The following is a 26,810-nucleotide window of genomic DNA, read 5'->3' as shown; positions in this document are numbered from 1 at the left end:
ACTGTTTAAAAGTTTGGGTTTAGTAAATGTTGTTATTATTTTTGAAAGAAATGCTCACCAAATGCATATAAATTATATATATATATATATATATATATATATATATATATATATATATATATAGAGAGAGAGAGAGAGAGAGAGAGAGAGAGAGAGTATAATTTGTATTTTATATATTTGTTTATATATTTAATAATAATTTTATTAGATTAGAAGACTGGAAGCGTTTTAATGTTAATAGCTTGTGTTTACGCAGTTATGATGTAACACAAGTGTGACTGAGTCATGTTTCTCTGTCTTTTTATATGGGATCAACAGATATAGGTAAGAATCACTGTCTGTGGTTCCTGTAGTGTGTTTTCTTAGTGTTCATTTCTGATTTTCCACTTCACCTGTCAGCCTGTCTCAAGGACAAGGTATAAAACCCAATATCACTGGTGGTACTGAATGAAGAGTGATTGAGACTGCCTGATCAATTTAATGGGCATCTAGAAATGATAATCAACCAGAGAACTGCCTGTGAGAGAAATATTTGTAAGATAAGATGATCGATTTTGACCATAAAACATCTAAAATAACAGCCAAGAGTGTATCAGTGTCGGTAGCAGTGAGGGTTGTTAACAGGCTCATTTTCTTTCTCTGAAATCTAGACAGATAGCTGCAGTCATGTGGAAAGGGGAAGGTTGATTCCGGCCTGTAATTAAGCCTGTGTAATGCAGACGTGCAGCACGTTTGACACATGATGTGTGTGTCTGTCCCTGTCATCGCTCCCTGCAGGGGGCTCGCTAACAGTCCCTGGACTGAAGTGAAATTTACAAGACTTCATTTTCAGATATACAGGACCATTGCCTCTGATAGCATGATAGTCACATAGGTTTTTGTGAGTTGTTGTTGCTCCGAGATCAGGACTGTGTGTTGTAACGGTGTCCTGCTCTAGGTAACCGTCAGTGTTCACTCAAAGAACGATAACTATTACGATAAGTATTAGCTTTCCACTCCAGCCGACTATTGTTCTGTTTATTCGAAGCACGTGCTCTTTATTCCTCTGACGCGTTTAATGCTCGAGCTCTTCAGGCAGAATGGATCGCGATCTCGTTCAAACACCCACGCGATCTTATTCCTAAATAACAACAGTTCGTCTAATAACCTTTGACAAGTAGCCTGCGATCACAGCAAACGTTGAAATCTGCTTTGGCGCTTCAGCTGAGCCAGAGAGAACCGATTCATAGCCGATTCAACAGCTTCACAAACAGTCTTTTAAACACCGTATCAGACTATCACAGACAGTACTGGGATAAATGTTTATAGTTATGATATAAACACTACGGTAGCTTTTAAACTAGAGTAAATCACATTTTGAAAGTAACTTGACGCTTAAAATAAAGATTGTACCAATTGCATCGTTACACCAGTAGGTGGTGACAAGTGACTTGTATACTGCTGATTTCGGAACCGAATACTAGTATACTACTCTTTTACTACATTTACCACATCTTTCTATAACAGAAGAAGGCAAGGTTAACTAAAAACGTCTGCTAACGCTGACCAGAGGCCGTAAAAAAAAAAAAAAAGGATGTCTATGGAGGAGAGACTTGAAAATGGTTTATCATTTAATGAATCGACAGCCCTTCGGCTAATCTTTAACATGTTTGCTCTTAAACATTTAGAGTTTACACCCCAAACAAATGCTGTTTTATAAGAGAAGTCACGGACAATTGCTCAACAGGTATAGTTTACGGCACTTCTCATTAATGTCTTTGGTATCCACTATCCACATATTAAATTTCAAACAGTCAAATTCCTCCTGTAATGAAAGAAGTGAAGTATTTATGAGTGAGTCATTGAATCATTCAAACATGTCATGTATGGCATCTTCGGAACACAAAAGAAGATATTTTTGATGAAATCTGAGAACTTTCTTTCCCTACATTGAAAGCTATACGCAACTACCACTTTAAGACTAAATTAAATTAAATCATATAAAGCAATTGAGTCTATTCAGAAAACTTGGACTTCATTTTTGGGTGAACTATCCCTTTAAGTGTCTCCATCTACAACTCTTATCCTTCACCAGTGGTATTATAAGAACAAAAAGGTACACACAATGAAAGGTATGCATCCAAGCAAAACCGTAACCCAGAATCTCATGAACCCCTTTGAAAGGGTTGTGTTCGCTCCGCTATTAAAGTCAGTGTACACTGTATTTCATTGGCAGTTGAAAAAAGCAGCGCAGTTTAGGTCGTTCCCCCCGGTGTGACTGGCTGATGCCTGCTGTCACCTTGAGCCTTGACTTCAACAATTTCTCTTGCATGGTTAAATTGGAGCCATTTGCAATGATGTGAATGACAATATGGTTTTTTAAATGTCATCACTGGTAAAACAGAGTGTCAATTTGACACGCTACCTCTCTGACTGTGTAAGTTTAGTGGGAAAAAAATTAATAGGCATGTTTGTGACTTGTACTGAAGGTTGAGGAAAAAAGTTTACAAGGTCAACACCCTTTCATTACTTGTTCCTATTTAGGATAAAAATATTCAAACTTTGCCTACAGGTTTTGTGGGTGCTGCTTTTATAGAATAGGCCTACAAATACAGAATATATTCTGGCCACCAACAAAAACATATCATGTATGAAATGTTTTGTACATATACGTCTGTCTTAATGTACGGTATATCTCACTCTGTGAAACATATACTGTTTTTGTGTTTGTTTATCTTTCTAGTCAGCTTAATGTTGAGCTTATGAACATAGCCTTTACAAAAAAGTACTGTCTGTGACATTACTATGGCACACTAATAATATCATATGATACTTTGAATTATGCACTAAGCAATAAAAGTGAAAAAAGAAGCAGTATTTTCTTTGCAATAAGTGTAAATAGTAAATGCATTAGCCTAAGAAAGACTTAGTGAATGTTATCATATTCTCCAATAATTGAACATCATTTTAATCTTCTACCGTATCATACATGCCAGTTCTACCATCTATCCTTTGGAAAGTATCTTAATGTACATGACGCTTAAACCTCCTTAGCATTGCTTTGAACCGCATCCCTGTGTTGATTTGATTGGTCCTTTCACACTGCTCTCCTGGCTTGCATGCGGCGTGTTGTTTGATGGCGTGAGCTATGATATTTATGTTTGTGTGTATGATGGTGTTGTTTCTGCTGAGGTTAATCTTGCATGTTTTCTCCCTCCTGTCCCCTGCGTGACACCCCCTGCCGCCCCCTCCAGGACCTTGCAGTGGGACACTGACCCCTCTGTTCTTCAACTGCAGGCTGACTCTGAGCTCGGGTATCTCCTCCTCTCTGTCTCTTTCTTTCTCTTTTTTAACGCAAATCTGCTGACATTTGTCATGTACAAACATTTTTCAACACGCAGATGTGTACATGCATTTCTTTGGGCACCTGCAGTACTGGCTTTTTCATATTTAGTGCAGGAAATTGTGATTGAATTCTTGAATTGGAATTATGTTAATGCAAAATTGCAATTCAAATTCGAAAAAGGAAGTGGAATTAAAATGCAAAATGCAAAGAATATAACTTAGAATTAAAATTTAAATGCACAGAAATATGACTACTTTATATAAATACTTTTCACAGCAAACATTGTCAAAATAAAATTGGCTTGACAAAGTCTTGTTTGAAAGTTTAGATAGATTGATAGCATAGAGATGGATGATGCATAGATACATAGATATATATTGTGAAATATTATTACAATATTAAATATTACAGTTTAAAATTAATAACAATATTTTGTAAATTATAAATGTCTTTACTGACACTTTTTGATCAATTTAATGCATTTTTTAAATAAGTTTTATTGACCCCAAACCTTTGAACAGTAGTGTATATAATTCATCATATTCAGTAAATTAAGTTTTGCAAGTGTTATGACATTCGGTGAGTCAGCTCTATAGAATGTTTGATTCTGATTGGTCAATCAGTTGCTTTGAGTATAGGAAAATATTTTTGTTTAATGACTTAAAAAATGTCATCCAAATCAACGCATGTTAGAATAGCTAATAATAGGCATCATCTTATAGATATAGACTGAAATAAAAATGACCTGAGAGGAAAGTATTCTTTTTTTATACTGTATATTGTGAGCATAAAACTTTTGAAAGATGGTTAAAGGCTCAGAAGTTACCAGTTAAAAAGCAAGGAAATTATAAAGATAGATATAGATATATAGCTATAATAATATTACAGAGTTAAGGCCCATTCACACCAAGAAGGATTACTATAAAGATAACTACATTAGCGTCCACACCAGCGGACAAAATCGTTCTGTTTATTTTAAGCGTGCGTTACATTTTTCTTTGTCTTCCGCTCTAAATGCTTGAGCTCTTTAAAGCAGGATGGATTCTGATTGGCTGTCAGTGTTTTTATTGTTCCAACAATATCGTTATAGTTGTGGTGTGGACTCTGCTATTCTTTTATATACAGAACGATTTTTAGAACTATATCTTTATCGTAATAGTTATCGTTCTTTTGTGAACAGGCCTGATTGTGTTCTAGTACCCTTCTAATTTCTATTTCTCATTTCTTTGTACATTGATAATCTACATTTACATATCTGTGTGTGTGTGTGTGTGTGTGTGTGTGGTATTTCACTGCCTTTGTACTGTAGCGTACCATTGTGTATGCAACTTTTTCTTTTGTTCCTCTTGTTCTCCTTCATTCTCTTCATTTCTCCTTCTGGCTCGCTCCCTCTATCTCATTCCGCTTTTCTTTTATGTTTGTCAGGTTCAAGTGTTTTCAGCTGGTCACTCTCCAGCTGTGTGCCCAGGGCTGTGTGTGACAGTGATTGATGCACCATGCCATGTACTGAGAATGCTTTAAACATTAGTTCTAGCAGTCAACCGAGGGTCATCCAAACTTACAATCTGTTCATAGACCTGAATAATGAGCCCTTCAGCATATTGGGTGCAACATTGTATTTTGTCTTTGTGATGCACTGTATGTATTTTAAACATGCATGCTAGTGTGTGTGCACACGTGTGTCAGGTTGCAGGACATTCATAGGCCGTTTTCTTTCTCCCCAGACGCCGAATGCACCGATTGGGACCTTCTAAGATAACTCAGGTGGATTTCCTGCCCAGAGAGTTGGTTTCCTACTGTAAAGAGACTCAGACACCGCTAGCAGCTCATCAATCTGAAGGTAGATAGTTACTGTCATATTCTATACGTTCTGCACACTACAGTGTTGAGGGTGCTACTTTAAAACTCTACTGTAGCTCGTGAAGCTGCTAGTCATAATCTAAAGTGGTTAAACTACATTCAAATGGAAGTAATGTATCTACTGTACCTGTAACAAAAACCCTTAAACTATTTAAGAGGGCAATGTCTCATTAAAATATGGATGTGAGATAATAAGATGAGTATAGTGAGGGTCTCGGTTGCCTCCGCCGAAGTCTATTAATACCTGACAATGGACACCTCGAAGGGCATTAACCCGCTTATACCATGTTCACTTGCCAAATAACACATTTTTAAAACATTAGTTTATATTTTAATTAGTTGTACAATCGAAATCTAATGGTTTTTAGAACTCCTTTACTAGGTGTCCTACATCACTTTTTAATGGACACCCTGCAGCCAATCAGAATCGAGTATTCACCCAGACCATGGCATTACTACATATACATACTATAAGTGGTCAAAAGTTATGTCTGGAGAGGATTTTTTGTTTTTAATAACCCCACAAGTTCGATTAAACCATCAAAATGTGAGGAAAATATTTGTTATTTTTTAAATGTTTTAAAAATGAGGGAAGAACCGCTAAACTTGGTTAAAGGGTAACTAAACCCCTATTTATCTGTCAAAATTATTTGGCAAAAAAGGCAAACTACAGCTATTAGTTTTATTTTATTTAGCAAAAAATAATAATAATGCAAAGAAAAAGCTCACAGGAAAAAAAGCATACATTGACTACAACATAATCAGTTGTTAATATTTTGTTGGTTCTCTCTTGTTTATGCATGTGTTCATAATTTCTATGTATGGCACAGCCTGGCGAAAAAAATAAGTCCGCACGATTTGGCTTGTTTCATTGCGTTATCACAAATAAAACAACTGACTCCAAGAACATCTACACAATACACTTACAAAAGAGTGAAGATCTTCCTGGACCGGACATCACTTTTGCCCACTAGTGTTGATTCATTCTAGTAACACAAACCTTCAACTAAAACATACATTTTTATTTAATAATTTACAATCATTTAAAAGTGATTTGTAACACTTGATGATGAACGGCAGCAATTTAACTAAAGATTTCACTACTCTATGCATTAACTCAAATTAATATGTGAATCATTTTTGAATGAGTTCATTTACATGCTCCTTCTGATGAACTGATTCACTGAAATGAATCTTTTTAGGAGTCACCCGTGTGATTCAGGTTCGTTCAGCTGTGAAACTGCATGTATAATATAATGTGACACACTTTAAAAACAGCACTTTATCACACTGCACCGCTACTTATTTTAAAGCTATATTATTTTGAAAGGAGCTGAGCTATTGTCACACTAATGAAAAATGTAGTTAGCAGCAGCATTGCTTTTAGTTCATTATTCCCCAACCCTGAGCTCTAACCACATGAATTAATGCTATTAATCAGTTTAAGTTTTCCAGCCAACTACAGTGTGAGATCATAACCTATGCTTAATTTAATAAACAATTTATGTAATTTAAAAAAAAAAGTCCTGTTGTTTTATAAGCACCATTTTAGAGTTGGAACCATAATTGCTCGTTGTGTGAAGTGATATTTATGTAGCGCAAAATCAGACATTTAATTACAAATGTACATGTACTCACCTTGTCAGTCACAGTTAAGATCTACAATAACTTACTTATGTAGTTTTATCTGTACTCAATCAAAATAGGCAATTTGGGATTTCATGGTAAAACAGCTTAGGACAAGCTCGGAAATTGAAACGGGCTGCTCAGCGAAGAGCTTTGATTTCCATGGCTGTCAGGTGGGCTGTCATCCTGACCGTCTGGCTCCGTTGAAGAGCTCCAAACCTGCGCAGATTAAGATTCATTTGACCAGCCGCGGCCTCCATTTCCTGAGAGGGGAGCTGGGGGGACGGCTTTTTTTGAAAAGAGATGCCTGCCCATCAGTGGCTCTGCTTGAAATGGCAGAACAGTAATGGCATTGAGTCAGGCTTTAAGTGGATGCAGACGGGTAATTCAAGATGGCTTCTATCATCAGAACATCACTTGGAGTTGTGCCTGCGCCTCTGCTGAGGGCTACCAGTTTACTTTCGGCTTTCTGTTGAGATTGTTGGGTCCGCTATCTGTTCATGTGCATGACATTTCAAAAGATTGTATGTTATAGATGAATCCTTTGTAGAATCTATCTATATTTAAATAGTAATACACTTCCTTAAAGGGCCAGTACACCAAAAAAAAAAAAAATTATATCATTGTATATCATTGCATATTCACCCTCATGTTGTTCATAACATGTATGATTGTCTGTCTTCTTTGGAACATAAATTAGATATTTTGAACAATGTCGGTAACCAACTTCCATTTGTATGAGAGAGAGAGAGAGAGAGAGAGAGAGACAGTTCAACTCTAGCTGAAACACTGAAACATTTCTTAAAATATCCTCGTTTATTAGTTCTTTGCCTTGCCAAAATTTTTACCACATAATTAATGTTTTTTTTTTGTTGCATATATTATATATATTATAATATATTTTTTATATATATTATGAAATCAATTGTCCCAAGTGAAATTCTGCAAATTTAATTTGATCAATTTGCAGAATTTCACTTGCTCCCCAATTAAAAAATTTAGAAGTGACCAGTCACTAGAAAATTTTGAGTTGGGGAGGTTAGAATTTTTTACAGTGTATACTTTTTAATAAAATAAAAATAAAATTTACAACAAATATTTTTTTTTGATTTTCCATTTGCAGTAATAACTTAAAAATATAGAAATTTTGAAAGTATTTCAATTATATATAAAATGATGTACCGGTATATCATTTTATCATTGATATTTTATTTAAGTTTTTTTTTGTGTGTGCAAAAAATAACATTTAGGGGTAAAAAATCTAATAATTGATTTAATTTTTCATTTGCAGAAGTAACTTGAAATTATACAGCTTAAATATGTTATTTAGAACCATGGATATATTATTTAGAACAGCAATATTCAAAACAACACTGAAAATTATGTGCTTGCATGGCACAAAAACCATCATAACAATAAGTAGAACTTTAAAATGGTTAAATAATAACCTCATGTAGCACGAGACCGTATTAATAAAACTCCTCGAGTTGATTGATTTATGAAATGTGAAAGTGCTTAATCAAAGCCACTTTTGCTTGTTTGTAAAAGAATAATGTCAGGATATTTCTCCTTATTAGTTTAAGTGTGGTTCCTACCACAAAGACTTCTTGGCTTCTACAGTCGCTAACTCGACACAGCACTCAGCGCTGAGCCGCCCTCTTCCACAAGTGTACTCTAATGTACTCCATTGGCTTCAATCATATATCTGAAACCAATCATATTTAAAGCATCATATTTCAATTACATTTTCTAAATTTATAGCCTTGTTAAAATGAAGCTCACATAGAGCTCGGCTAATTTGATTGCATCCCCCAGACTCGGGAGCCAGGCCTGGTATAAAATGCAGATGGTTTGAAAAGCACCCTAAACATCTCCATATGGACGGAACCCCCTAACAAGCGGCTTTTGGTGTATTTGCATAACATCGCTGGTAGTCGTGATGTGAAGCACATCTTTTGCTATTTGGTTTCCTCTTTTTTGCAAGCGGTGCACAAAAAAGCGAGTATTTTGTGACACACAGGCTTTACCTCGCTTCTCTCATTCCCCTCAAACTCATCTTCTTTTTTTTCCATCTGCATTTCGCACCAGAATCCCTCCATCCTCTCACGGCTCCTTGATCCCTACGTTGGCAACAGCTGCTTGCCATGTGATTGGAGACTTCCTGTCATTATAACTGATGTGTTTTTATTCTTTCCACTTCCTTGAAGCCTGATCAGAATTAAAATTGCTGGTGGAATTTCCTGTCAAGGCAGGTCATTTATTCAGCAAGTGCAACCTCTGACAAGCCTTTGATTGGCCGTTGCCCTTAGCGCTCGCTCGCACTCTGTACAGTTTATTTGTTTTTTCCTCTCGGCCTACAGATGCAGGCTGGGCTCACAGCTGTCTGTAGGTACAGGTTGTGTGTGCAGGAGAGACCCTGGCCCTGTGAGACCTCGCACATGAGAAAGAGAGAGGAAGGTTTAATAGGTCTTTCCACCACCTGCTACAGCTTGCGTTCTGTGTTTGTTCAGGCCGGCGCTGAGGTTTCGTCCATTGATTGGTGAAACTAAGCAGATGCCTTTTTTCCTTTTCTTTCTTTTTTCCTCTCTTGGTTGGGGGGATCCAAGAACTTCAGGTGTTAACCCCCCACCCACGAGACTACACTATAACACTGTCAGGAAGGCCAGCGGTGCCTGCGGAGACCCTTGTACCAGCAGCGGCCAGCATGAATTAATGAATGAGGCATTAAAGGACAATTCCGGCTAAAAATTAACATTACAGAGTCGATCGTTTTCTGGGATGTGTTTTCATCATAATCGAATGTAAAGAGTTTTATCTCTAAAAACTGATTAGCTTATAACGCTAGTATATGGGGCATCGAATATAAGTAAAAAGAAATCGCTAGTTAATACCACTAACAAGGCTCAAAATAGCCTCACACCAAGGCCCGGATCACACCTAATGCATTTTTCAGGTTCGAAAACGCGAGGCGCACAGCACTGCTAAAACAATACCCGATCACACCTGAAATAGCAGTTCGCTGCGGTTTTTATGTTGCTAAGCAACCACCGAGTCAGGTGTCAGTCTAATAGCGAGCGCGCGCGCAAAAAAAACTTTGGTTTGTTGTCAAGTAAACTGTCACATTGTAAACTCGGAAAATCGTAGAGCTCCGGGTAACCCGAAACAGCCACCACAAGTTCGAACGCCGTGCTAAGTGATTATTAGTTATCATTATTAGTGATTAACAGTATTTATATAGTTTTTACCTCTTGTAACACAGCCACGTCCAAGTGATCTGAGGGCGCGAGCGCATCCTGGTGTGTGACGTGTACGCAGACTTTAATGCGACTTCTAGTGTATATATATATGCACCAGTCTGCGTACACGTCACACACCAGGAAGCGCTCGCGCCCTCAGATCACTTGGACGTGGCTGTGTTACAAGAGGTAAAAACGATATAAATACTGTTCGTTTTCTCACACAAACCGCTCGTTTCGTGTCTTAGGCAATCAAGGTTTACTTACATTTACGAGTCATTAAATCATGTTTAATTTGGACTTCTCTTGTGCATGCTCTTTGAGGTGGAGCCCATAGACATGCATGATATGACTGACAGACAAGAACGGTTTGACCTAAAAATATCAAAATTGAAAATACTGTGGAAACAAAGACACCTACATCTTGGATGCCGTTGAGGTAAGATAAAACATATCAAAAATTTATTTCAAAGTGAACTATCCCTTTAAGAGATATAACCAGTTTAGATGGAAAGGATCTAAAGCTGACTAGCTGAAGACATTACTGTAGCTTTACCCCATCAAATCCAGCACACACAGCGCTACAATAACTATATGAAATGACCCTTCACAATAGATAATGCTTTACAATAAACTCGGTTAGAGAGCTACATATGCTATTTATCTGTCCAATAAAATAGCTTACTCACCGTTATATAGTAATAGAAAACGCTTCGCTTTTACAACATTTTTAAGTCCCTAAGTTCTCGCCATCTCTGAAAAGCCAAGTCAATGTTGATTCTCCTTTTATTACGAGCTCTGTCGTGTTGTCTTTTTGCAAGCAGAAGTTACTCTGTTTGCCTTTAAAAAAAAAAAAAAAAAGTGATTCCCTGGAGTTTTGAGACCTTGGCTACATTTACACGTGGACGGCTTTTTTCATAAACAGACATTTCACCCCTCTCCGTTTTTAAAAATAACATTGTGCACACCTGTCAGTTTTCAGAAAAGTGTTCGTTACATGAACCCGTGTATATGCCGTCAAGAGCACGCCAAACCTGTAGGTGGCAGTGTAACGAGAAGCTCAAGCCCACGTTAGCCAATCAGAATCCCGAAAATAGTCACGTTTTTCTCAGTTTACATGCAAACGTGCAAACGAAGTTTTCCAAAATCTCCACTCTAGCCGGAGTTTTTAGAAAGAATAGTTTTCAGAGGAGAATTCTCCATTTGCGTGTAAACTAAGGGCTCAAACGAAGGGAAATGTCTCCGTTTTTCAAAATAACCATGTACGTGTAAACGGGGCCTAAGCTGCTCCATGTCAAGCTTTCTCAATCGGGTTTGCAACTAACCTCTGCCACTGCCACACTAGACACGCGTCAAAGTACCCGGAGCAACTTTTCTCTATTTACGGATATGATAAGTCACAGGCGGACGAGTGACGTAAGTATGCAATTTCGCCCGAAAAGTATGTCTAAAATATAAACACTTATAACGGGCTTACCATAGTAAATCAGGGCAAGACAAAAACACATTTTGGAAGAAGGATTGTTAGTGTATTGTAAATTTAATTTTGAACAAAAAAGTTACATGGTGCACCTTTTAAAATAATAGTCTTTAACATTATAAATGTCTTTACTCTCACTTTTGATCAATTTAATGTATCCTTGCTGAATAAAAGTATTCATTTCTTTAGAAAATAAAACAATTTTTTTAACCGGAATGTTCTTTCAATGTTGTTTTGAGTGCTATTCACTTTTATTGTGGACAAAAACCTGACCCTTTAAAAATGTGTAACAGTGCAGCCTTTTGTTCAAACCAAAACAGCAAGTTTGAAGATTTTTAAAACATCAAAAACAAGACATGGAAAATTAATGAGAAATATTTAGAATTCTACTCTGTCTAGGTCACTAATCAGTCAAATTTGTGACACTAATGCAAATTCCTTTGTACAAAAGGTCAGAAAACCTTGCTTTCTTTGAAGTTTTTGGGGTTTTTTTGGACAGATATTTGATGTTTTTGTCTCAACACACAAGTCAGAGCTCCTTGATGGATCCAAAAAGTGCTTGGCATGTGTTTTGTGTTCATCAGCTGGTTGTGATGTTTTGTTGACCCCAGTTTAACCCACGATGCAGGTTTAGTCTCGTGCAAAGTGTCTGTATCAAAGTATCTGATCTTGGAAAACCTGACAGAAATGAATGTCAAACCTGTTAGCCAATGGTTCATTCGTGGTATAAAATCCTTCCAGATCTCACCATCAGAGGCAAAAGACCTTAAAATGACATGATTGAGAAGCAACAGCACTGGATGTGTGTAGAATGTAGTCATGACTCAGCAGAACTGGTCACTCAGGGGTTGTGACCCATCTGAACTTTTGACCCCTCTGAGAAGCCTATATTCTCTCAAGCTTTAGTTTGTCTCACATCAATCTAAATGTGTGTGTTACTCTGTTTAGGGAAATGTAATTTAATGAACTGTCCGTTTCCGCCTCAGATTTGCTCTAATGAATATGGGTAGTGTGATATGCGTCCAGGTTCTTGTCTGTTGGTTGGTGTGTACATTGTTCTTCACTCAATCGAATTACTTGCCAATCACTGAACGCCATATTCAAGGCTCCAGTGGGCTCTCGGCGACATAATTTGTATGAAAGAACAGGCTTGTAATTCTTAAAGGCTGATGGGAGTGGATAGCATTGCAAAGGCATGGCTCATCCACCGGACAGTGCGTTAGGGGCTTCTGGGAAAGTTGGCTATCCAGTTATATATACTTTCCTCTGGTTCTTTGTCATTGTTGGTGCAACGTTTCACACTGCATATTTGGAGAAAATGACCCCTAAAAATTTGGCATCCGTGAGTGGAGCAAAGGTAGTGATTAAATGTTAATCTGTTGAAACAGTTTATAAAAGATCTTTTGAGTCACTCTGTTCTGAGTGGAAACAGTTTTTCATCCGAAGGGATAGTTCACTTAATTTACTTATTCTCGTGTCATTTTTAAATCTTTATGGCTTTCTTTCTCTGCGACTCCAGACTGCCACACAATAAACCGAAACAGGAAAAAATAAAAAATAACTTACTACAGTAAATTCTTGAAAACAACAAACACTAAGTGAGACGTGATTATTACGTAATAGTTTCCATTTAACGAGTCAAAAAGTCTAAATGATTCATGAAACCGCCTCAAACTTGCTTGGAACCTAGCTGTTTGAATCAGTGAATCAGTGACCCATTGAATCAGTGAGCCATTGAATCGTTTAAAGGGATAGTTCATAAGTCATAAGTTTCTCGCTTTTAAGTGGTTCCAATTCTGTATGAGTTTCTTTCTTCTGTTGAACATTCACATAGTTTTATTTTAATAAATAATAGTATTATAATAATAATGATGGTATTTAAAAACATTCACATATGTAAAAAAAAAAAATATATATATATATTAATGTTTCTAAACATTTCATTTTGGGATGCCAATTTTGGGTCAAACATTCTTTTAATCAAGGGTCTTCTGATATATCACACATAGTCTTCAACCCCTTTTCTTGGTGCAAGTGGTCCGATCAATAAAATGTGGTCCAAATCAGCAGAGCTCGGATCAACAAGTAAGCCATGAGACTTAAAAAGCCTTCGCAGGCTCTACCGCTAATTACCATCGACCGATAAGAATTGTTACTGTTAAAAAAAGTCTGTGCAAAGGCCCTTATGCCAGATAACGAGGCCTAAGGTTGCTTCAAAACCATAGAACTTTGTTGGAACCATTATGATACTGAATTTTGTAATTTCTGGACTGCACTCGGTCCTGGAAACAATCTCAAAGAAGTTGAACAGTTCAGAAGGTCATGGAAATGATGTGGTTCTTTGTTTCTCACAATCTCTCTCTTTCTCTATTTAACGCGCGCGTGTGTGTGTGCGTGTGTGTGCGTGTGTGTGTGTGTGTGTGTGTGTGTGTGTGTGTGTGTGTGTGTGTGTGTGTGTGTGTGTGCATTAGGCTTCTTTTGCTGGAATTTTTCAGGGCCATTAGCTCTGGGGGTCTCCAGTGGGAAGTGGTGATTCACTTTTTTACAGTCACTTTTTTGGTAAACTTGTGGTGGTCCTGTAATGGTTCCTAATTGCAGGCAAACTGAGTTCTAACTAACTGCTAATCTGAAAGACATTACAGAGACTTTGCAGAGACCACCGTAACCAAGCTGTTGAAAACAACCGAGTGAATGTCAATTGATCCCAGCCGAGCATATTGACTCAATTAATTAATTGTGCTATCGGGTCAACGTCTGACCACTGAATATCTCAAGAGTTGAAATAATCATAGTGTTTGATGACAATGTTTATTAACGGTCAGGCTAATTGAGATTATAATGATTTTTCAGGTCATTCTCAAGAGCAGTTCAAGTCATATTCACCTTGAATGACGCTTGAAAGGGGCCTAATTTAACCACTTAGGAATATTTTGTGTTCTGGCACATGCATTTAATATCACTGTTTTGGATGGTTGAGAGTGTGTTGCAGTCGGCGTCTTATGTATGGACCTCGTGATAGTTGTAGTCAAGGCTTTTGCCCATAGCCTTGCCATTCGGCACCAGCTCGCCCTCAAACGCTGATGTCTGGGTTGAGCCGGGCGGACGGGTCACATATGGAAGCGCTTCATGCCGGCGTGTTTTTTTAGCTCTTTTATACAAGAGAAAAGCTGAGGGTGTTAGTGTTCACAAAACTAAAGGTTAGCCAAAAATTCGCTTTCATACAACAGTGGTTGCAATTTTCCCTCCGTCTCCGTCATGTCGCATTTAGATACTGTTACATTTACTCTCTTTTGATCTGCAATGTCAAAATTAATTGGTGGCATTAGAGGGGATGTCTGTCTTTTCTCCCTTCGCTGAAATGCTTAGACTTTGAATTCATCGGCCATCATCTGACTCTGGTTTCAAGCCCATAAAGGCCTGAATCCCAAATGGTTTGGATCGAGGCGGGATGCCAGTCAAAAAAAAAAAACCTGATATCAGACAATACAATGTCTTTCACAGTAGGTGGACCATGCCAATCTGGACCCAGATGATTACAATTTTCCTCTCTTACCGCCACATAATAAGATACACGAAACCACCTCAGCCAAAAATACGGCCCGTGTCCACGGAGCAACTATAATAATATTTGCCGTCTGATGTGTGCTGAACATCAGATGGGATACTGTTTCATTCCTGCGAACGGTTAAACTTTTCCCATGTAGCACACACTATTTGAAAGTCCCATATTCCCTAGGATCTTCGAAGATCATTGTGAAGTCAGGTGAGGTCTGGGTGGTCCTAGGATTGCTGCTCCAGAGGGTTTCTATTATTCAAGCATTTCAGTTCTACACACACACACACACACACACACACACACACACACACACACACACACACACACACACACACACACACACACACACACACACAACTATTCAAAAGTTTGGGTTCAGTAAGACTTTATGTGTTTGAGAGAAGTCTTTTCTGCTCATCAAGGCTGTATTTATTAGATCAAAAATACAGGAAAAACACAAATATTGTGAAATATTATTACAATTTGAAAAAAACTGTTTTACATTTGAATATATTTCAAAATGTAACTTATTCCTGTGATGACAAAACTGAATTTTTAGCATCATTACTCCTTAGTATCATGATCCTTCAGAAATCATTGTAATATTCTGATTTGCTTCTCACACACACACACACACACACACACACACACACACACACACACACATACACACACTACTGTTCAAGTAAATGCTATATATATATTTAGGGCCCAAGCCTTGAAAAGGCGAAGGCCCTATTGTTTTCCAAAGGATTATTATTTATTATTATTATTGTTCTTCAAGGGTTTGGGGGCTTTTGGGGCCCTTAACATACTCAAAAACTCTTGAAACTTTGCACACGGGTCAGAACCTGCGGCCATTAGAGCCGGACTGAAGCTGGTACCCGGGCGTGGCAGGAGGGCTCGACAGCGCCCCCTGGAACGGGGTCCGAAAACTTGGTCCATAAATCAAACACGCTTGCATGAAATAATATGAAACTCGGTACACTTATAGATCTCACCGGTTCATATATCCTTCATGCTCTGACTTTTTACCCCAGCCCAACAGGAAGTCGGCTATTTGGGGTAGTTAGAAAAACGCATTCAATGGAATTTAAAATACTCCTCCTAGACGATTCAACCAATCGCCACGAAACTCGGTGTGCATGAAGTCAAGACATTGAGGATGAAAACTTGCGAGGGGATTTTTGATATCTCGAACGGTTTGGCCGTGGCGAGGAAACGAATTTATGGCGAATATTGGAAACAGGAAGTGTGTTATAACATCCTCATACATTAACTGATCTTGATGAAACTTCAGCAGTGTGTTCGCTGTAAGAGGCCGATCACATGGATGTGACTATTGTGAGTCAAAGTTATAGCGCCACCAACTGGCAGCAGGAAGTGTGTCACTTTCAAAATGCTTTGAATTCACCCTCTTATTTTTACCCGATTTGCTTCAAACTTCATCTGTATAATGTAAACACACGACAGATGTAGACCTGTGAAAGGATGATTGATATCTTTAATACTGTCGCCATGGCAACGCTTTAAACTTTTATATTCTTTTTGGATGCATTTGAGGCTCTTAACATGCTTCAAATTGCATGAAACTCAACATGCATTTGACATTTATTGTGTAATAGACATATGCGAAGTTTCAGAAACGGGCGTGGTAAGGGGCTCAGTAGCGCCACCTTTAGTCAAAAATGGGGTATTAGTTTTACCTACAGTAACCAAACTCGGTACGTATATTCTTCTCTTCGATCCGGACAACTTTCTAATTTACAGTCATTAGCTCCGACCAACAAGAAGTCAGATATTTTGGTTTGAATGTGAGTTTTGGTATATTTTAGACTCCGAGTTTTTAGCGGTGGTTTATTTTATTCACACCAAACTTTTTCAACATGATGAAAATACATTAAAGATGCTAAATTGTGAACGGATATTAAATATCTCAAACGGTTTTGCTATGGCGAGAGATTAAAGTAATGTCCAAAAAAGGAAACACTAAAAGCCTCATATCTTCTAAAAAAATTATTATACACCATTTATTTCTATATAAAAGTATACAATTATCAGAACTAAACCCATTTTGTTCTTTTATTTCAATTTAAGAATTATGTATAAGTTAAAAAACAGCCAGAATGCACTTTTTAGTCAAAAAATAAGTCATACATAGGGCAATACTGCCCTCTTGTGGTCAAAATCGGGTAGGCCCATTGTATATTGTATCTATATAAATAGTGACTGTTAGAATATTTTCCTACCGGTTAATCGATGTGCAATTAAAGCGGGGGCTTTTAAATCGCTAACTTAAAAGCCAAAGTAAGTACTGGACGTCCAGTATGAATGGACTAAAACACGTTCACTCTGTTCTGCTCGTTCCTCGCCGTGAACGCGTTATTGCCCGTGCAGCCGTGAGCATTTAGTTTAATTTTAAACATAGCGCCATTTCGGGGGTGGGATTGCTTGAATTGCGTGTTCAATAGCCTATTATTCTTAATCTTTTCAGTCAGCTTTTCACCCATGATTAATGAAATTGGACTCCTTGTGCTGATCTTTGCTGTGACTCATTCAGCTCACGATTTATTAAGCGGACACGTTCAGGTTTTAATAGGCTAGTGCCCACTATATTTGAATATCTGTATATTGTAATATCTATACCTAGTCACACCCTACTCTTATTAAATGTATGCTTCATAGTTCATTTTTAATTTCTAAATTTGATCTATAAATTAAATTATTTAGAATAATAAGACACTATAGGACTGTTAGCCTACCCTGTGGCTGATCAAATTAAATATTTTACACTTAAAAATAACAATGCATTAAATAATGTTATAAGATTGTTTTAAATATAAGTTAATTAACGATCGTTGCAAAGAATGAAAGGCTACTTTTAAACATAACACTAAACCTCCTATAGGTGTCGCCAGGCGACCGTCTTAATGAGCGAGTCATTGATTCATTCGTTCAAACGAGTCGTTCGAACGACTGAGTCATTCATGAATGACACAGATCTTTATGGATTGATCATTGAATCTTTGAGTCAAGCGATTCTTTCAAAATGCGGTATCATTCACTAATGAAAAAACACGACCGTTTTAATGAGCGAGTCATTGATTCATTCGTTCAAACGAGTCGTTCGAACGACTGAATCATTCATGAATGACACAGATCTTTATGGATTGATCATTGAATCTTTGAGTCAAGCGATTCTTTCAAAATGCGGTATCATTCACTAATGAAAAAACACGACCGTTTTAATGAGCGAGTCATTGATTCATTTGTTCAAACGAGTCGTTCGAACGACTGAATCATTCATGAATGACACAGATCTTTATGGATTGATCATTGAATCTTTGAGTCAAGCGATTCTTTCAAAATGCGGAATCATTCACTAATGAAAAAACACGACCGTTTTAATGAGCGAGTCATTGATTCATTCGTTCAAACGAGTCGTTCGAACGACTGAATCATTCATGAATGACACAGATCTTTATGGATTGATCATTGAATCTTTGAGTCAAGCGATTCTTTCAAAATGCGGTATCATTCACATAGACAGTATATAAACGATCATTCACTAATGAAAAAACACGACCGTTTTAATGAGCGAGTCATTGATTCATTTGTTCAAACGAGTCGTTCGAACGACTGAATCATTCATGAATGACACAGATCTTTATGGATTGATCATTGAATCTTTGAGTCAAGCGATTCTTTCAAAATGCGGAATCATTCACTAATGAAAAAACATTGAGATGCGCGATGGTTCTGCTGTGATCTTTGTTTAACTATTTTCGCTGCTGAAACAGAACAAAAACAGTCAACATTGTTGTGTGTGTGTGTGTGTGTGTGTGTGTGATTTTGGTTGGGTGACATTTGTATGTTACAGTTTGACAAGAGTTTATAGTTTAACAAAATCACAATGTTGTGTTTTATTGCGAGTGTACACAAATCTAAGGAAACACTTAGCAGTTTGAATGATGTCCTGTATGAACAAAATGACGGAGTATGTTTTTGTCTCCATTTTTCGATCGATCCTCGTACACACACACACACACACACACACACACTGCAATCTTGACATCGCAGCCACACACACAGACAGCCCCTCCTGTGTGTGTCTGTGTGGGGAGGGGGGCAGAAAGACTATTAAAAATAGGTATATTGTGCCATCTAGTGTTTTATACTATGTATAAATGTTTTTTTTCTTTTAAACAAGTGTTTTAAAGTACACTAATTTCAATTAATTAAATGCTGCATTTTTATGTATATTTAAACATTATCAAAGACTACTTTCTGTCAAAGTTAGGATGTTATTTTTTTAGTTTCAAAAGTTCTCTGTCTCTCTCTGTCGGTCATTCCCCTCCCCTATTCCTGTTTTTCATTGCACGCTTTTAAATGTAAAAAAATCTTTCTGTTTTGATATATTTAAACTTTTTTAAAAATCTAGCAAAAAATGCCCCTTTTTGCACAACCCATTTTTTATTTTTATTTTTTCACTGTTCTAATCAGGCCAGGCAAGTCAAATGATCTGTCTTGTCCCTTAAAAAAATTAATATATATATATACCACACTTCATATGAATTTTTGGTCTTGTGTACTTACAATGGCTGCTGATTTCATGTGTCCGTTAAGTCCATGAAACTGTAGGGTGTCTAATTTAAATTTTTCATTTTAGGTTTTAGAACGGTGCTCACGCCCTCGATGCGCACTTTTGCAGAACCCACACTGAGGCAAGCTCTAAAGCGGAGATACGTTATTGCCCGTTGTGCACAAGAACCCTAAAGGCACCGGGGTGGCGGTTTATATATATATATATATATATATATATAAATAAATATAGCTGCAAGCGTTTATATATATATATATATATATATATAAATAAATATAGCTGCAAGCAGCGATGGAGGGCCCAAGCCGGTGGCACCGCCACCCTGGTGCCTTTAGTGCAACTAAAGGCACCGGGGTGGCGGTGCCACCGGCTTGGGCCCGTAATCGCTGCTTGCAGCTATATTTATTTATATATATATATATATATATATTTATAATTACATTTCAAAAGTCATGTTTACCTACAATAACCTTTTTTTACCTTTGTTTGGATGTGTCTCAGATTAAGCAGGGAAATTTAGCTATAGTCAATTTAAATGTTCAAAGATTATATTTATAAGAAAGTTACATTATGTAATAATTGATTTGCTGCAATTTTATGGAACAAAATTCTTGTGACTGATTGAATGCGTTGTTTTGGTCATGTCCTACAGGGGACATTAGGGGGCACTCTTAGCACATCAACGTGATAGAAACTGCAGAAGCCTTCAGACTTTTGCTGCTATGAAAAAACATGAATTGTGTACATACAGTAAAAACATTACATGATATGCTTTATTAAATAATTATAATGTCATTCCGGGCTGTTTCTCATGCCTTCCAAATAAGTGTATTTCACTGCTGAACGATATAAATTGGTTTGTTTTATCGCCACGGTCGTGATAAAAATTATTGTTCTTAATACTGAATGAAAACATGACTTATTTCAGACAAATTTATCCAAGTGCTTGAATCTTGAAATCAAAGAATTTTAGCCAATATGCCATCTCTGTTTTGTGACTTGTTGAAAAGTGAGTTTAGCTCATTGCCTGGGTTGAGTTGCTCATTTTGACAGGCCAGGGTTTGGAAAGTTTGAAGTCATGAGGTTTAATCATGCTCTGTGGCCAGTCTGTGCATGGCGTGGCATGATGACTCCCTTAAAGATGTGGTTCTGGGAGCAGGCCAGCTTCACTGGCACCACATTTGCGGGCCAGAGACCCGTTGCATAATGTAGGTTCATTACCAGACCAGAGTCTTGGTAGGTCAGGAATATGGGATCTGGAACAGTAGACGCTCAGTAAAAGGAGGAACTAATCATTTTCATTAGCGTTTGTGATTAATGTCAGTGTGATGCTGCGAGGGATTCATTTCACGTCACGTATAGAATTTAGTTGGCAGGGATATTTAGGCAAACTAAAATACCTGGAGGTTTCGGGAGGTAATGGAGCTAAATAAAAATTACGGCATTGTTTCAGTGGACAATTATTGTGACTTATAGGTGGAATAAAAGAAATATAATCCGTGTGTGTGTGTGTGTGTGTGTGTGTGTGTGTGTTTGTGTGTGTGTGTGTGTGTGTGTGTGTGTGTGTGTGTGTGTGTGTGTGTGTGTGTGTGTGTGTGTGTGTGTGTGTGTGTGTGTGTGTGTGTGTGTGTGTGTGTGTGTGTGTGTGTGTGTGTGTGTGTGTGTGTGTGTGTGTGTGTGTGTGTGTGTGTGTGTGTGTGTGTGTGTGTGTGTGTGTGTACCCGGTAAAACTACGTTGTGTTAACCAAATGTCCCCACAAAGATAGTAATAACAGTAATTTTTGACCTTGTGGAGACATTTTTGGGTCCCCATGAGGGAAACGACTTATAAATCAGAGAGAATTATGTTTTTCGAAAATCTTAAAATGCAGAAAGTTTTCTGTGATGGGTAGGTTTAGGGTTAGGGGATAGAATATACAGTTTGTACATTATAAAAATCATTATGTTTATGGAAAGTCCCCATAAAACATGGAAACTCAACGTGTGCGTGCATGCGTGCGTACGTGCGTGCATGTATGTGTGTGCATGCGTGTGTGTGTGTATGCATGTGCGTGTTCAAAAATACCGAAGTAGGCAATCAACAACAGCCAAACTAGTTAGTTTAGTTTGGTCGGATGGTTAATGGAAGCAAAACAGTATCTAGTTTCTTATTGTTGGAATTGATAGTTTGAAATGGCGTTTAACAATGAGCTAAGTGTCATGTTCTGTTCTGATTAGTTAACAGAGTGTATTTCCTAGTTAATATCCATTTCTCATCTTGATTCATAATGCTATGTGGTAATAACTGTTTGAAAATGACAATAGTTGAATCTAAAATATGTACTGTAGTAGCCCTAAAATGTATTTTAATATTGTTTTACTATCAACGGACTGGCAAAAAAAAAAAAGTAAAATATAAATCATTTAGAAATAATTTAGACTTTAAAAATAATAATGATTTTGTCTAATTAATGATATCAAAGTTCAACAAGAAGAGTTGCTGGCACACATAACATAAAAAGATTTTTTACAAGAAAAACTTTATTTAGACATTCGATTTACGACAACACTGATGACAATATAAATCAAAAAACTTTTCGTGTTTACATTTGGCCTCTAAATAAAGGTTTTTTTTTTGAACGATTTGTCTTAAAACCTTAAAACTTTTAGCTTTTAAAACGGCTTCAAACTTTGAATCTCTCTCTCTCTCTCTCTCTCTCTCTCTCTCTCTCTCTCTCTCTCTCTCTCAACATCAAGCTTTCTCAAGCCAATGTTAATTACCTATAGAAATGGATTAAGAGTTTGACGTATATGACGAAAGTTGGATCTGAAATATGTTTTTCAATATTTGTTGCTATCAGAGAACAGCTAATTATATAAATGTTTACAAATTATCAAATGAAGTTCCATTGAAATAGTGGGAATTACTATAAAATAGTCAAATACAATGAGAACTTTAAGAAGGTGGTAACTCCCCCCCCCCCCCCCCCCCCACACACACACACACACACACACACACACTTACACATTATTTCAAATATTCAGTCCAAATCTGGAATCTAAAAGATTTCCTGTGCGCTTCAGAGCAGATATCTGTTCAAAGTGTTGGCTTTCTTTATCTGTCCCGACTCTGAACATTTCCAGACCCCAGAGTGCGTCTCGGTCTCCGAGGGGAAGGCAGGTCTGATCCGCGCGGCCTTGGGCTTCAAGATAGCGGTACTCTCAAAAGCACTTCATGATCAATCTCAGCCGTTTGTCATAATGATGTCATAATGATGACAAACGACAATGACGAGGAAGGCCAACAAAGGGCCGTGCCCAAATGTGAAGTTGCTTTTCCAGTAAAGAGTCAAAGCATTATTCGCCACAACAGCAAACTTTGAAGATCCTCAGAAGAGGAGAAGAAAGATAAGGGTTGCTATGATTTATGTGTATGGTTTGATTATGATTTTCAGCGTTGTCTCTAGCATTTGTCATTGTGCTATTGATTCATTCATCTACCTCTCGCTGAAGTTTGAGTCATTATTATTATTTTACATTCAACTTTCTTGTCTTTCATCTAGCAGAGCCAATGATATGCAACTAATTAGCAGTGCAAGTAGAAATATAGCACATAAATATAATAAGGTAAACTGTAAATTAGGTACAAATGATAGTATAGTGTAAAAATTATTGTATAATAGAGAATGTGGTCAGAAAAGTAAAATATGCAGTCCAATGTTTATAGTACAAGTCAAAAACAATATTATAGGTTATATAAACTACCATTCAAAAGTTTGCGGTTGGTAATAATTGTTATTGTTTTTTAAATCAATATTTTATGCTCACCAATTTTATATATTTTATGTTTTAATATTTTTAAAATGTATTTTTTTCCTGTAATCATCATTACTCCAGACCTCCAGACTTCAGTGTCACATGATTATTCAGAAATCATTCTAATATGCTGATTGGCTGCTTAAGAAACATTTATTATTATCAAAAATTATGTTGAAAACACGATTCTTTGTTAAATAGAAAGTTCAAAAGAAGAGCACTTATTTCGCATAGAAATATTTTGTAACATTTTAAGTCTTTACTGTCACTTTTGATCCACTTAATGTGTCCTTGCTGAATAAAAGTATACTTTTATTTTAGTGTGTGTGTGTGTGTGTGTGTGTGTGTGTGTGTGTGTGTGTGTGTGTGTGTGTGTGTGTGTGTGTGTGTGTGTGTGTGTGTGTGTGTGTGCGTGTGTGTGTGTGTGTGTGTATAATATTTTTAGATTATTATAACGGGTCTATGCTTGGGGTGAGAGATGTTATGATTTTACTTTTGCACATTTATTTGGACTCTAAATAATTAGATTTTTTTTTCTTTCTTAATTGTAGCTGCAGGGGCGGAAACGGCATGGCTGGTTTGTCAGCCATCCGTGTGGTTTGTAGTTATGAAATGCAAACGCAGTCTCCACAGCCATGGGCTTTCACACACACACACACACACACACACACACACACACACACACACACACACAGCTGCAGGAGGCCGAGAAGAGTGTCGGCTCAAGGACCTGACTCCACTCTGGCCTGTGCTCTGTGTGTTTGATGAGCAAGTAGCCAGGAGTACAAGTACTCTCTCCACAGCTTTTTTCCATCTGATTTCAGAAGACAGTCTCTGTGTGTGTGGGTGTGTGTGTGTGTGTGTGTGTGTGTGTGTGTGTGTGTGTGTGTGTGTGTGTGTGTGTGTGTGTGTGTGTGTGTGTGTGTGTGTGTGTGTGTGTGTGTGTGTGTGTGTGTGTGTGTGTGTGTGTCTGAGTGAGAGAGAGAGAGAGAGACGGGAGAAGGAAAGAGAAGAGCTTTTGTTGGCTGGATGGGTCACAGTTTGCAGACTGCAGCGTGTGCGGAATCTATCATCGCGGCTCAGTCCAGTTTGATGCGACTTATTTTCCTGTTACTAATTTAATATTTGCATTTTAGGTTGAATTTGTTACTTTTGCATTATGTGTCTGCATGTGGCGTTCTGCATATTTGAACAGTTTTGTATTTCACCAAGGAATTGAACCTTTTTGCATTGCGACTGTAGCACCAGCCATAGTTACTGAAGCTGAAGTGTGTAATTTTGAAGAGATTGAAATATTTTCTTCTAGCTCTTAAACTGGTATACGGTATGCAGAGACAGCAAGAAACAGGTAGGATGGTTTAGAAAACATGTTTAGCTGTTGAGTGACTTGAATCCAGCACCATGAAGTCAAAATACAGTCAAAAAGTATTTATTATACATTTATTATAGATATATATTTTTTTAATTCATGTGTCCTCATAATCTTTAATCAAAGTAACTTTCCCTCCCTCTTGCAGCGACATCTCTTCTCTTCTCTGATGACGTGTTTTCTGTCATGAGGGCGGGGCAACCTGTCAATCACATCAGATCGACCAATAGCAAACCACAACCTTCCAATCAATTCCCCAAGAACAAAATCAGGTTCCGCCCTACATTTTTTCTTGTTCGAGAAGCCATTTCACTTGGATATACTTCACAATAGGGAAAAAGACTATCACAACTTCGGTAAATGGCGACTTTACACCAGCTAAGACAAGCATACTGGCTTAAAACTACCGTATATACCCGAATATAAGACGACCCTGAATGTAAGACGACCCCCCCCATTTTCCAGACCTATTTTTGGGACAAAAAGAGATTTTTGTGGAAAAAATCTGGTTTTCAACAGAAAATAATTGTATTTGAAAATTGCACTGATAATTCATTCTCTCTCTCGCTCGCTCTGCGTCTCGCGTGGTAGAGAGGAGCAGCGTTTTAATTCAGTTAAACACAGATATTATGTTGCTTCTCTAATTTTACATGCAAGTATAGCCGAAATCACAGCACAGATATTTTTTTTTTATCTTATGTGTATTTGATTTCATCAGACGACGGCTCGATTATCAGGATACTCGATTAACCCTAATCAGGGAAAGCTGGTTTTGTCTTAATGGGTCGCGTTTCAGTCACTATTTCATATTAATTCCGTTGTTCTTTCACCCTTTCCCCCCGTGATTTTGTCTATATCGCGAATATAAGACGACCCCCCATTTTTCAGCCTATTTTTAGGACAAAAACCTCGTCTTATATTCGGGTATATATGGTAATTTGTGTCAAAGTCAATATGGCATCTGCCCTGACCGAGGTCGATTAGTGTGTGAGAATGTTTTTGAGGAAGTTTTTGTGCTATGCAGGGGTGCGATAGATAGATAGTGTGTGTCTCATGTGCAGTTTGTCGTGCCAGTTCCACATTACAGACCTCTTTCATGTTCCTGTTGCCGCCTCCTCAGTGCTTTGCCTCAGTTGTGGTCTGCAGGCTGCTCGACACCCAACTTCTGAAGCCTTATTTCGGTATGTCTGTATGTGGTGCTTCTTAAAAGAGGACGACACTTGTATGAATGTTGGCCTGAAAGTGTGTCTGATATATTTTGCGTGTCTGTCAGTCAGTATGGTGGGCAGTAGGGGGTGTCCTCCCTTCCTTGTCTCATGCCCCATATGGAAATACCCTTGGCCCTTCAGTTCAATTTCTCTCTGTGTTTCAGAGGCCTTGAGGAAAACAAACACCCTCTGCCTTCTCACAGACAGAAAAAAAAATCCCCACTTGTCAGATGAGGGGATTTTTTGATTGTCTAATCATCTCCATATCCCAATCCAGAGGCCTGGAGCTGTGCAGCTTGGTCCAATAAAATGCTGGATGAAAGACTGAGGCGCATCCTTCTTCTGTTTAATCGATGGCATCTTATACTGCTTTTGGCGGCATTTTTTCACCACTATACTCCTTTATACCATGCCACGTGCCTCTTATAGAGGTGCTCAAAGCTCTTCTGTGTGACAATGAGGGCCGACTAGTCGATGACGGGCTGCAGGGGGTCTGCGGAAAACTTGAGAGCTTTTTTTATGTAATTATTTTATTATTATATTTTAAAGACTGTTAACACTAATTCATATTCGACAGTAACTTTATTCACATAAAATATATATTATATATTTAATCCGATAATTTGACATTACTGTAATTCTGCTTTCTTAAAAAAACATAAATCATACGATTAATCATGATTTTTAAAATTTATTATTTTACTTATTTCAGAAATGTATCAAAAGTGCTACAGAAATATATTAAATTAAAC

General features: G+C 37.5%; 1 protein-coding gene across 4 annotated transcripts in view; it reads left to right on the top strand.

Moving 5' to 3' along the window:
- The window catches only part of dync1i1a (dynein cytoplasmic 1 intermediate chain 1a), a 68,959-nt gene that overhangs the window by 2,347 nt on the left and 39,802 nt on the right, over positions 1-26,810 (top strand). For 3 of the 4 annotated variants that reach the window (XM_079589751.1, XM_079589752.1, XM_079589754.1), the window contains 2 exons: positions 3,234-3,293; positions 5,050-5,165. In XM_079589751.1, the coding sequence (XP_079445877.1) occupies positions 3,234-3,293; positions 5,050-5,165 (176 nt within the window). The remainder of the gene's footprint in view (positions 1-3,233; positions 3,294-5,049; positions 5,166-26,810) is intronic. The other variant, XM_079589753.1, reaches the window with a different exon arrangement.

This window comes from Phoxinus phoxinus (genome assembly GCF_949152265.1).
Source record: "Phoxinus phoxinus genome assembly, chromosome: 19".
Taxonomy (NCBI): Eukaryota; Metazoa; Chordata; class Actinopteri; order Cypriniformes; family Leuciscidae; genus Phoxinus; species Phoxinus phoxinus.
This window is presented reverse-complemented; position numbering and strand designations above follow the sequence as displayed.